Source organism: Nicotiana tomentosiformis, chromosome 9, assembly GCF_000390325.3.
Source record: "Nicotiana tomentosiformis chromosome 9, ASM39032v3, whole genome shotgun sequence".
Taxonomy (NCBI): Eukaryota; Viridiplantae; Streptophyta; class Magnoliopsida; order Solanales; family Solanaceae; genus Nicotiana; species Nicotiana tomentosiformis.
Genome location: NC_090820.1, coordinates 37,311,209 through 37,325,008, shown reverse-complemented (window position 1 = coordinate 37,325,008; position 13,800 = coordinate 37,311,209). Strand labels below are relative to the sequence as shown.

General features: G+C 29.6%; 1 protein-coding gene across 1 annotated transcript; it reads left to right on the top strand.

Moving 5' to 3' along the window:
- The first annotated feature begins 582 nt into the window (after nt 1-582).
- LOC104085936 (endo-1,3;1,4-beta-D-glucanase-like) lies at nt 583-3,443 on the top strand. The gene is made up of 7 exons (XM_009590058.4): nt 583-839; nt 1,256-1,277; nt 2,087-2,207; nt 2,443-2,533; nt 2,650-2,742; nt 2,843-2,943; nt 3,150-3,443. Exons 1-7 carry the CDS (start codon nt 692-694, stop codon nt 3,288-3,290), a joined length of 717 nt encoding a protein of 238 aa, XP_009588353.1. The 5' UTR covers nt 583-691; the 3' UTR covers nt 3,291-3,443.
- Nucleotides 3,444-13,800: the final 10,357 nt, after the last annotated feature.

Below are 13,800 nucleotides of genomic sequence, written 5' to 3'. Positions count from 1 at the left end.
ATTTTATTAGTGCAATCGAAGTAAAACTTCTAATACGTTACAAATTGTGGACCAATTAGCCTAATTGAAGAAGATTGGTTAGCTATCATTAACGTAAGTGGTGACGTAGTTCTCACCAGGAACCATGCCTTTAAAAGTTGGACTAGCGTCTCGATATACATTTGATTAAAACTTGAATTTTTTTTTTTGAAGTTGCGTTCAAATATAATTTTTGAAAGTCGAAATTGTGTTTGTACATGTATTTTATTTGAAGAAAAATTTAAATTTTGTAAGTGGAAGAAAAATTTTCACCCAAAAATTAAAACTTGAATTTTTTTTTCTCATTATATTTTATAAACAAACAATATTTTCCAATTTTTTTTGAAAAAACTAAAGCCAAAATTTATGTCCAAACCGAAGCAATTTGCAATTAATATTTCCTCCGATCTCAGGGTTCAAATTCCAGCGGAGTCAAATACTAGGTGATTTTTTCCATCTATCCAAGCCTTGGTGGATAGATTTACCTGGTACATGTTGCTGGTGGGAGGTGACAGGTATCCGTGAAATTAGTCGAGGTGCACGCAAGTTGGCCCGGACAAAAAAAAAAAAAAATCCTCCAATCTTGTCTTACTTATTGTGCACGAGGAAGAAGAGAAGTATAGTTGGTTTTTCTTATTCATCATAAATAAAAATCCGCAAGAGGAGTAGTGAAATGTCAAGACCACAATGTCTCAAGAATCCACCAACTCTAAACTCAGCTTCTGGAGCTGGGGATTTACAAGATATTGGAGGGCTTAACAGCTATGTTACTGGATCTGTTGACTCCAAGCTTGCCATTCTTCTCATTTCTGATGTATTTGGTAAACATCAACTTTTTCTTGATACAGTGCTAGTGTTTGCTGTTTCTTTTCCCCAGTTAGATAATATATATTGGGCGATTGAATCCCCTCAACCATCAAGAAATATTGGAGCCTTTCCAATCACTTAAAGGGGAGTACTACATATTAGAGAATCATTCTAAGGAAGCTTTTCTGTCTTTCCGGATTTTAATCTTTTTTAAGTTATTGGATTCTAAATTAATAATTTTTACGTATTCAATGAATATTTTAAGACAAATGCAAAATCTGAAAGAAAGCTACTGAGTTTGACCTAACCGTAGCTCCGAAATTTGTATTAAAGAAGCATTCGAAGCAAGCTTTTTTGTCTTTTTAAAAATAAAGATGGTAACTTGTTGGTTTATCGGCTATTAATTCTTATCTGTATATAATTTTTGCAGGATATGAAGCTCCACTTTTGAGGTAAGTAGAGTTCCCTTGTTGAGATTTGATGCCTATTCTTTATCAGTACTTTTCTTTTATAAGATTTTCATGTGAAAGATATGAGTGTCCAATCAAGTGGCATAGCCGCGAACAACCTTCGTTGAAAAATATATTACGTGTATAAGTCATATACTATTTTATATTGTTATATATTATATTTTGAACACCCTTAATATAGTTGAGTGAGGCAATCCAGCGGTCCAAAGTGTTCAAAGTAATGTGTTGTTCGAAGGATCAAAGTAATTTACCCATTTTGTTTGCCAAAACTAAATGTAAATCACCGTGGTCTATTTGGCTCTTTTTCAAATAGTTTATACCATTCATTGACCAAAAAAATTATTGACTTGCGGGATTCCTGGCTACTCCTACGCCACTGGTCCAATCCAAAACCTTTAAGCTAAACCTTGAGGCAACGGGTGGAGTAACTCGGGATAATTTGCACCCTTTTGGAATGTAATAAATCTTTTACATTATTAGCGTAATTAACTTGTATAACAGGTTACTTACTTTTTATCTTGGTTACTAATTAATATTATTAAATAAATTTATTTTATTTATAGATAATTGTCTTTTAAATGACTTGATCGTGTAATTTATTTTTATAATGTTAATGCATAGAAGTTAAAACTCTTTTGGAAATGTTTGCACACTCGATTAGGGACAAACTTAGTATTCTTTAACACTTTATTCTCTATCAAAGTAGTAGTAATCCTAATGATAAATATACCTTTTGACTACCATAAATGTTGATGATACCTCAATATTCTGCTTCTGTTTGGTTAATTTAGGAAGATAGCAGATAAAGTTGCAGCTGCAGGGTACTTGGTGGTTGTTCCTGATTTCTTCTATGGTGAACCTCTTGATCGCGAGAAACATAACGTACAGACATGGTTAAAAGATCATGGCGCGGTTAGTCTCATTCTATGTGAACTTAATTTCAAAGAACATGAGGGAATTCCTGAATAAAGATGCAAATTGCTGCAACACTTGAAACTATTTACTTAACTTCGCGGAAATGCAAATATTGATGATGAATCTGTAATAGTAATGTGTCTTGGAGATAAATAGCTTTTGTGTATAAGTTAAGGTATTTTTTTTAAGAGTATTAGACATTGAGTTGGTTCTTACAAGTTACATCTTTTAGGACAAAGGATGTGAAGATGCTAAAGCAGTGGTTGAATCTCTGAAAAGTAAAGGTGTTTCTTCCATAGGAGCAGCAGGCTTTTGCTGGGGAGGTGAGACAAATGTGTCTTTCTATCTATTCTGAACTATAGTATATTTCCTGTTTTTACATATCTTTAGCTTTATTTTAATAGAAAGGGAGATTCATGGACTCCTTATTTTGCTTCAGGAATGGTAGTTTCTAAATTGGCAAAACATGAGAATAGTATTGGGGCTGCAGTTATCTTGCATCCTGGTCCTATTACAGTTGATGAGATAAATGGTAAATCCTTAGTCATATTTTTCAGTAGACAAGAACTAGTACAGTGAGTGCTATAACTTCAATCAGTTTTGGAGCAGATAAATAATGTTGTATTTTTCAGAGGTAAAAGTTCCAACTGCAATATTAGCAGCTGAACACGACCATATATTTCCGCCTGACCAAGCAAAGCAGCTAACCGATGCTTTATCTGCAAAATCTGAGGTAAGTTGCATCTCTTAAAGCATTTAGGTTTGTTATATGGGTAAAAGAAGATAAACAAGGAATGGAACAATTGGACAGTTTGTCATTAACATTGTCCCATTGATATAGTTCAGTATGCAAGTTTACTATTGACCAAAAGGATGAAGTATATTGAAATCATCTATCTTTTCTAAAAGGGGGAATAATAATTGTTACCTATTGTACAGATTGAGAGCTGTGTGAAGATATTCCCAGGAGTTGAACATGGATGGACAGTTCGATACAACGTTGAGGATGAATCGGCTGTCAAAGCTGCAGAAGAGGCTCACTCAGATATGTTAAACTGGTTTACCAAATTCATCAACTGAAAAGAAAGGATTAAAATTGAATGATCATTTTAAGGAAAGGGAATTGTCATATTCCTCGAGGAAACTGAGGCTATGTCACAATAAGTACACTGCATTTGGTGATATGCAATGTTAGTCTGCGATGAAATAAAGATAATGATTTTTTGGTTTTAACTTTTGATGCATATTTCTCTCAAACCTCTTTTTGGGTTGTTACACAACAACTTTACAGAAAGAGTCAAACCGGGGGGGTTGAGGGATAGGACAAATTATATATAGCTGCATATTTAATTTCCAGAAGAGCTCCCAAAAATAATTATGACCAAGAGAAAAAGAAAAAGCTGTGATTGGAATTTCTTAATGATAATCAAGTTAATAATATTGTCCTAAAACGTCAATATAAAGATTACAACCCGAACACCAGTGTTATCAAAAAGAGATTAATTAATTTCAAGAAGCATTGGTGCAACAAAACGGGGAATATGAAAGAAATAGATTGTGCTGCAATCAGATGGCATCCTCAGCAAGCAGATCTCATGTAACTTACTCATTTTACTTATTGGAGTTGTGAATAATATCTTTAAAACTTGTTCCAGTACCTGTAACTTTGCTTTGATTCGCCTTTGACATGACTCATCTAAAGGCAATTATTAGACATAGCCGCATAGCCAGAATTTTCGTCAAAGGGATTCAAAAAATATAAAGTAAACATTGCGAAGAAGCTAAAGGAATTTAACACCTACTATATATACATTAAAATAATTAACTTTATATATACATCATAATTTTCCAGCGAAAAAGGTTCATATGAACCTCTTCCGCCACCTTGGCTCCGCGTATGATAAGACAAGCCAGCATTTTACACGATAGATCTCCTTTATTAAATCAATCTCATTAAATAAGTGAGACAAAGCAAGAGTAATACCCGAATGATATGGGTGGCACAAGAAAATAAAGTTTAAGTTTTTTTCTTTTGGACTAATCTATACGTATCATATCTAAGCAAGAGTAAATCTTATACTACTAATTTTTTTCCTTATTATCTCACCTTCACTTTCAACCAAACACCTATTTTTCACTTTTCCAACTACTAGCCTGTTTGGTCAAGCTGCAAAAATCAGTTTATTTTGAGAAATATTTTTCTCAAAAGTATTTTTGGTGAGAAGCAGTTTGTGTTTAACTAATTAATTTGAAAAGCACTTCTGAATAGTAATTGGTGTTTGGCCAAGCTTTTAAAAACTGCTTTGTTTACCCGTAAAACGGTACAGTTGAATTTATACGTGATTTATAGATAAGTGAACTAATTTGATTCTGAAATAATACAATAATTGAAGAAATGTATAATACTTAGCCTTGAAATATAGATGAAAACAACAGAGATGACAATTCCGAGAATAACGTTTTCGGGCACATCGAAGATGAGATCAAAAACCAAGAAAGCAAAATTGTATAAAGCTTTGTATAGAATAGATTATAAGTTTTGCGAGAAAATTCGTATCCCCCTACAATGATAGCTGAGCTCACTATTTATAGCTATGTCAAAGGAAGGAGGTCCCAGGATCATGCCTTCCTTTAATGTCAATTATGAGAGTCATTGATGAAGACGTAACGGTGAACATAAACGCCGAATTCTCTGTAACGAATCGTCGCTCTTAATGCTGCTGAATATTCCCTATTAAATGCTACCAGGCGCAGAGCATTTAACACACCTTTATGAACATTATCCTTTTCGGTGACAAACAGAATGACTGCGTTTGGTATTCGGTCATCCGTGTCTTGGGTTCCACGTGTCCTCCCTTTAGACGACCACGTGTCATTTCATATTTCACCCTATACATGTTTCTAAATGTACTTTTTTCAAAGGTACTTTTGGAGATAAGCTATTTTTTTTGCTTCTCCAAAACTGCTTCTGCTTCTTCTCAAAAGTACTTTTTTTTTTCTTCTAAAAGTTTGGCCAAACACATCAACTTTGAAAAAAAAGTACTATTTTGAGAAAAAAAAATAGTAAACTTGACCAAATAAGATTAAAAAAAAGTGCTTCTAATATTGGAAAAGCTTGGCTAGCTGTGCTTTTCGTTCTGCTATCCTCTTATTTTCTTCTTTCCCACGCAACCTAGATGTCCATCTTTGTTTTTAATCTATCTATCCAATAAATGTCTCTTTTTCCATTCTGCAACCCCATTTTGCTGTGGGGTGTATGGACATGTCATTTGAGACTCAATACCTTGCTTTTTCAAATACCCCTGCAGCGGTTTCTGGGAGATGTACTTTCTACCATTATCTGACTTAAGTCTTTTTATAGAAGCATTGTATGGAGTTTTAACAGTCTTTTGATACAAAGGAGGAGAAGTAAAAGCACTATATTAAGACAAGTGTCATAACTACAAAAAGCCAAGTGTCATTGTTAAGACAAAATAAATTACCTTTCTAACTAAAAACCTTTTTGAATTTTAAATTTTGAATTAATTGGTTACTCTACTTGAATTAATAAATATAAATATCTTATAATTATCTATAAAAAAACGAAAATATAAAAAACATAAACTACACATTCAAATTGGGAAGTAGTTTTAAGTTGGAGTTTTAAAATTATTTTAAAATAAAAAAACAAAAAAACAAAAAATAAAAAACTACCAATTCAAATTGGATATATATATAAAGAGAAGTAAATAATTCTATGATGCCAAGTGGCATAACCATAAGACGACAAGTGTAGATTTTTAGAATAGAACTTCAACAAAGTTGAAGTTTTAAAATTATTTAAAATTAAAAAAAATTAAAAAAAAAATACAAATTCAAATTGGGGAGTGATTTTAAGTTAGAGTTTTAAAATTATTATAAAAAAAAAAAAGAAATTAAAAACTTTCAATTCAAATTTGGGAGTAGGTATTATACTAAATTGGTAATTTATTAAAAATGAATATGTCAGTTTAATAATATTAAGTAATGAATAATACAATTAGATAAGCAAGGAATAAGAAGAAATAAAATATATATTTATGGGAAAATATAAAAATATAAGACTTATAATTAGAATTATTATGAGAAAAGTCGTACATATACACATAACTAAAATCACAATAAATAAATAGTCATAAAGGAAGAATACTATTAAAAAAATCAAGCGATAGTGTAAAATATATATATATATATATATATATATATATATATATATATATATATATATATATATATATATATATATATATTAAATTTCTCATGTATAGAACTCATAATTTCATAATGAAAAATACAAAAATATAAATATACTATTAGGATATTATACATAAGATAATATATTATATATAAAACACAAATTTACAAATTATTAATTATTAAAAATATTAATAGGTTTTTTAAATTTCTCATGTATAGAACTCATAATTTCATAATGAAAAATACAAAAATATAAATATACTATTAGGATATTATACATAAGATAATATATTATATATAAAACACAAATTTACAAATTATTAATTATTAAAAATATTAATAGGTTTTTTATTAAAATAATAAAAGGCTTATATATATATATATATAAATTAAATTTCTCATGTATAGAACTCATAATTTCATAATGAAAAATACAAAAATATAAATATACTATTAGGATATTATACATAAGATAATATATTATATATAAAACACAAATTTACAAATTATTAATTATTAAAAATATTAATAGGTTTTTTATTAAAATAATAAAAGGCTTATCTCTTTATACTTTTGATGAATTCAAAATTATAATTTAGCAAAATAAATTATATTATTTAAATTTTTAGTAAAATAAAAAATGAAAAAACTAATCAAATATTATAGTAGAAAAGAATGTATGAAAAGAGGGGGATAAAGATAATTTTATAATATTTATATTTTGAATTAATTAATAAATAAAAGATAAATAAATAACACTCAAGAAATTATAGATAAGTTTAGACAATTGAAGAATTTTGAATAGTATAACATAAGTATACAAAAAAGATATTTCCAGAATAAGAAAACATATACTTATGTTCTATTAAAGGAGAAGTGGTATCAAATATTAAGCCAATTGAAAAGTTAATAAAAAGGCACATTAGTAAATGTATAGTACTAAGTACTTGCTAATTTAATAAAGAATAAATAAGGAATAAATAATTTATTTGATTATAATATGATGTGTATCCTTTGATTTTGTATATGTTTTATTATATTTCTGTACACTACATTAAATAGTAAAATAATAACTAATATTTATTAAAATAATATGATATATTAGATCATAATTTTATAATATTAGTATTATTTCAAATTATTCGCGCATCGCGCGGGTTCTAACACTAGTATATAATAAAAGGAGAGGCAAAGACACTATAGTAAGCCATGTGGCAACATAATAAAAAGCCACTTAGAAATTTTAGGACAAAGTTAGTTAGGTTAAGTAATAAATATTTTTTTTAAAATTTTAATTTAAATTTTTTTAAATTATGCATTATTTATTAATAATAATTAATAAATAATTAATAAATAATTAGTTGCTCTTTTTGAATTTGAATTTAAACATAGAAGAAAAGTATGATTAACAAAGAAATTAACTACTCAAACATGGGTGAGGATTGGTTTCAGTTAGTTAATTTCATTGTTTCATTTTTTTAAAATTATTTTCTTTTTTCTTTTTTCTTTTTTGAAATAAAAAAGTATATTTATCACTAAATTTCAGACAATATTATTGAGAAAAATATAATAAAATTTAAAATAAAAAAATATTTCAAGTGTAATAAAATATATATCTTATATTATATTACAAAAAAAAAGTAGCAGACAAAAATATGCTAATAATTTCCACTAACAATGTAAAGGTTGGTTTAGGTTAGTTAATTTCTTTGTTTTATTTTTTTTAAAAATCATTTTCGTTTTTTTTTTTGAAATAAAAAGTATATTTATTCATTAAAATTCAGACAATATTATTGAGAACAATATAATAAAATTTAAAATAAAAAAATCTTTCAAGCGTAATAAAATATATATATTCTATTATATTACCAAAAGAAAGTAGCACACAGAAATATTAAAAAAGTAATATGCTAATAATTTCTATTAATAATGTAATTATATTAAATATTGGATAATATAATAAAGAAAAATACTGAACAAAAAAGTTATTCGATGACTATATATGTCCGTTTAATTTAATAGATTAAAAGAAAGCGAGCAAAATAAAATAATATGCTAATAAAAAATTCTATTAATAATGTAAAAATACTAAACATTGGATAATATAATAATAAACAAAAATACAGAGCGAAAAATTATTCAATGACTATATTAAATCCTTTAATTTAATAGAAATTTTATTATTGGGTATATCATATTGACAAATAAGATGACAATTGAAATTTATTAAATTAATACGATCTAATATGTTCAAACAAGCCCGGTGATAATTTAATTTAATTAATATTTTTTAATAATGATCGCGTATCGCGCATGTACGACTACTAGTGCATAAGAATAACAAAAGCAAGTGTACAGTTTTCCTTCAATTACTCTCTATCCGCCCATCTTTCCCACCTTTTCTTTAATCTATCATTTTCTGGTAGGAACATTTTTCATTGCTTTTCTTAACTTATAACTTTATATTATATATAATGACGTAATAAAAATCTTTTTACGTTACTGGTATAGTTTAACATGTGAACAGATTAGTTATCATTTTTATAATAGTACCAAAAGTAATACAATCCCTATCGGTAAGAGTTACCTTCAATTATCTTAAAGTTTAAGTTTAACTAATATAATCTCTGTGTAAAGAATTTTTACACTTTCAAATCACTTACTATGTAATAATTACTACCAACCATCTATGAGATAAATAACACGAAAAATAAGACAATACATGTCACAATATATTAAAATACGAGTGAAAATTGTTCATACTGTCATAAACATAAGTTAAATCTATTGCTATTCCATAAGTAACTTGGATATATATAACAAAAAAATTAACTTGGATATATGAATTTCTCTGCGGTAAGTGCATAGAGTCTAAAAAACTCCTTATTGGGCGATCTTAACTAGCCAAGAATCGTTGGCTTCTAGATGATAATAGTGTTATTATTTCAATTTCAATAACCATCTCCCTTTTGTTTTCTTGCTTCACCTTATCTCTAACATTAATTGTTTTTTGGCAAAAACGACGATGCATTTGAAGTTCAACCAACTAGTCAATTAAACAAAATCAAGCGTCGTGCATCCTGCCTTTTAGAGATCCTTATATATAATTTTTTTACTGTGGAGGGATAGTAAATTAATAATACTCTTCTGTCTCATGATGCACTTTTAGTTTTAGTCAATCTAAGTAAATAATGATACTTTTTTATATTTAACAAAAATTAACTTTTAAACTTCTAAATTTATCGTAATGAAGTCATACGTACTTATTTTAGAATATAAATTTCAAAAAAAATATATCTTAAAATCCGTGTCCAATCAAACAATATATATAAAATAGGATGCATGAGAGACTAATAAGGAATAATATTCGGTACCTATTCTAGTACTAGTTTCTGGGCACGCGCTTAATGGGAATAACTTTTTTCTAAAAACAACATAAATAATGTACTCAGGGCTCGTTTGGTATGAGAGATAAAGAATAATTAATCATGAGATTAAATTTAAGAAGAGTTTATCCCATATTTGGTTGTGAGACAATTGTGATATAATTAACCCCGATATTAGTTATCCCGAGGTTGTAGTATTTTTTTATCCCCATGGAAAGGTGGAATAACTAAGCCCGGGATAACTAATCACGAGATAATTAATTCTGAGATAACTTCTTTCCGACTAAACGACCCCTCAAATTAGGATTTGTTTCAGTTATAAAAGATAATATTAGAAAAAGCAAAAGGCATTATTTCCATAGTTTTTCATACAAAAATTTAAATCATCATCTCTTATTCTTCTATTTTCTAATTTTGTACTTAGAAGACAGTGGCTGCAAGATGTAGAGGCAAAACAAGAGGCTCATGGTCAGCTCAATTTGATTGGATTTTCTTCTACTTGAACATATGAACAGTACTATGCTTAAGCATTATCTGATATTAATTATTGAAGGATTATTGTATGCAAACAATACTACCATAAATATCTAAATATTGTGATAAAAATGATCTTTGATGGTTTCTGATATCCAAAAAAACTACCTCTCACAACAAACACAACAATTAACTGGCAAATGCCTAATGTATTATTTGTCACTGGTATGATTTTCAGAAAAATAATGCTATTTCATACTAAAGAATAGTAGGAAGTGTTCCCAAGCCAAATCCACATAAACAAGAATATATAGTTTCATGAATGCTCATAGGAAGTTACAAAAATAAAATAAACTAACCTGATAAAACTTGCAGAACATATGTGTATATTGCAAGAGGTGAACAAATAAGTTTAATTAAAAACTTTAAAGTTCATACGGAAAGTAGAGTATTTCAATGGATTATCTCCAACTCTACTTTTTTTTTAAATCGAGCCACGATTTTATTGCCACCTTTGAACATAGTACATTTGAAGATGGGGGATATAACCAAACCTTCTTTACAAGATGTGATAAAGACGAGTCAAGTTAGTGGTAGAGGATCAACTAACATATTTTCAAAATAACAAAAAAATCCCGCTAAAAGTTGGCAATAAAGTTGATACTTCAAGGTGACTCATAAGTAAGCAGACTTGATCTTCTCCTCTTGACTCGAAATGAAGGAAGTTGCCATCTATCGGCATTTAATAAACCTCTAATCTGCCTTGAGAGAGTATCAAATTCAGTGTATATGCACACTTCTTCAGTTGAGTGACTCATAAATGCTAGCTTATCGGCAACTTTATTTGCTTCTCTAAAGCGATGTCTAGTAACAATACCATGCTCCTCCACCATAATCCTTAGCTCCCTAATGCAATCCGCTATTCTCCATGATATTGACCAATTACTGTTGATACCCAATTTTTTCCTCATATTTTTTAAATAATTTATATACTTTCAAAATATCATTTTTGCATCATTATGTAGTTTACAAAATCTATACAAGCATTTTCTATAATTTTTAAAGTTTTAAAATTAATTTTCTTGCATTTAAATTACTGAAATATTTATTAATTATTCCTTTAAATTATTCTTCTGATGACCTAATCATCTAAAATTATTATTTTCATCCATAATACATGTTTCAAATATTGTTTACTTAATTATATTGGTATTCTTAGGCTATTTGCACAATCTTGCAATAATAGCCTATATTTTGCATTGTTATTGCATTTTGTCGTTTTATTCAGGGTCAAAATAATATTTTATAATTTTATAATATTTTACTATTATTTTAAAGTATTAATTTGCATAAATAGCATTTTTTATATATATTTATTTAACTATTTTTATTAAATTATTTCCCTTTTAATCTCTTATTTAAAAGCTGGCCCAATTATTTAGCTATTTTTCGGACCAAACAAAACCAAATCCCTGGCCCAATCCTCAAGCCCAACCCCAAGCGACCCTGCCCAGTCCAAAATCTGACCTAGCTCGTTTTTAATCTCAGCCGTTGATCAAAAGCGATCAACGACCCACAAACACCTCTCTCCCTTTCCTTATATCCCCATAACCTAATCCTAATCCCCATTTCCTAAAGACATCCGCTTCTATTCTCTCTGCCACTCCCTTCTCCTTCACAAACCCTAGCCGTCAGACCCCCAATTATCTCCGATTCTAACCTTGATATGGAATCCTCTTACGATTTGCCTTCCATATATGCTCCATCTCCGTATTACTTACACGATTTTGGTATTACTTAGTACTTGCCTATTTATGGCAAGTACCAGACCTGGAATAATGTGGAAACCGTCTCCAATCTTTAAGATCTAGACGGTATTCCATCTATATACATTCATGGCAAGGCGATATGAAGCCGATTCACCAAAATCTTCGATCGAATCTTTGATTTCTGTCAATTAGGGTTTACCTAATTTTTCTCCTAATCCGATTAAATTGATTCTGCATGTTATTATTTTCTTATTTATGTTTGATTTTACAGTGTTTCCTTGTTTGTTTGCTTGATTTCTACTACTATATAAACACCTCCCCATTCCTCTTTGAAACAGACTTTTTCACGAGATTCACTGAGAACTAAAGGTTGTCACTCTATTATTCTCTCATTCTCTTGTTCTATTCTTTAGCTCTTGGCCGGCTGAAAGCCAAGGCAACTGGAATTTAATTTTTAACTTTTCTTGGTGCGAGCACTGCCCGGGGTTCGTTTGAAGCCTTTGAGAATTCTGACACACTAAGATTCTGGGTTCTATTGCTCGTTGCTGACGTTTAGAGTATTGTGGAGTTTGTTCTTTCTTGTTTGTCTATTTGTCAAGTGATAACTGGTAAGTTCCTTAGCTTTTGCAATTTTATTCTCCTGTGTTCATGATTTGCATATTCATACCTCTGAAATTTTATGACCTAATGTGTTTCTAGACAATATTTATGTGCAACCTTGTTGGCATTCAATTCATTTTGTGATCTGAACTTCTTTAGCATTTGATTTTACCTGAATATGCCAGTTCTGATATATGTTTATGCTTAACTTGAATAATTTGGACTCTCTTAAGTTCGTTTAGCCTAATGTGTTGGTACCTGAATATTTACATTTACTGCCTGGCATGAGTTTGCTTCCCTGCTTTGTTCTGGGTTCCTGTAATGACTGACTCGTATCTATAATGTGTCCTAATCTATGACTTTCACTCTAGCTATGACCTGCTCCCATGCTATTTTGTCACTCATTATGTCTTCGGTTTGCCTAATCCTGTATCCCCTGGTGATTAGTTGGGACCTTTAGAGTAGCCATCTTAACGTGTGTTTCCTTATAATGTGTGTTATTGTTTTGTCTTAGTGATATAAGTTGGCATGTCTACTTTCTGGTTTTGTGATAGATATTCAACATAATTTGGACCCCTAGGCTTTAAATCCTTTAAGTTAGTGCTCTACTTACTTTAGACTCATTTGGCATTGTGCACCTTTGTACGTTAATCTTGAAAATCTTATTCCCCTGCTTCTTACAAAATGTTTTCTGCCCAATATGCTAAGTGTTTGAACTTTTGATATCAACCTGCCCTTTGAGTTTTTGTTGATTCTCTTTGCTTGTATGTTCTTTGTTTAATCACCCTTGCTATGTATGCTTCTAAAATATAAGTGCACCTCTTCAAATTCTATCACTTGATCACTGTCATCTCACTCTCATTTGTTACCTACACTATTCTGAATCTATCACTCTTGGCCGGCTGAAAGCCAAGGCTACCAAAACTCTCTCTATTGACCTCCCTAGTGTGAGCACTGCTCGGGGTCCATTTGAGACCCTTGTGAACCCTGACATACTAGGATTTGGGGTTCTTTGATCACTCTATTTGCTGCTGGAACTTGAGTTGTCTCTGGCATTTAGCTTTTCTTCCTCACATTATTTGTATAATCTGCAAACTGTGTTCTATAAGTGATTTTTGTGTAATTCAATATTTTGGGTCATATGGG

Coding starts and splice junctions, on each gene's coding strand:
- LOC104085936 (XM_009590058.4), top strand. CDS start 692: ATGTCAAGACCACAATGTCTCAAGAATCCACCAACTCTAAACTCAGCT. Junction 1,278..2,086: donor TATGAAGCTCCACTTTTGAG/GTAAGTAGAGTT, acceptor TGGTTAATTTAG/GAAGATAGCAGATAAAGTTG. Junction 2,208..2,442: donor GGTTAAAAGATCATGGCGCG/GTTAGTCTCATT, acceptor TACATCTTTTAG/GACAAAGGATGTGAAGATGC.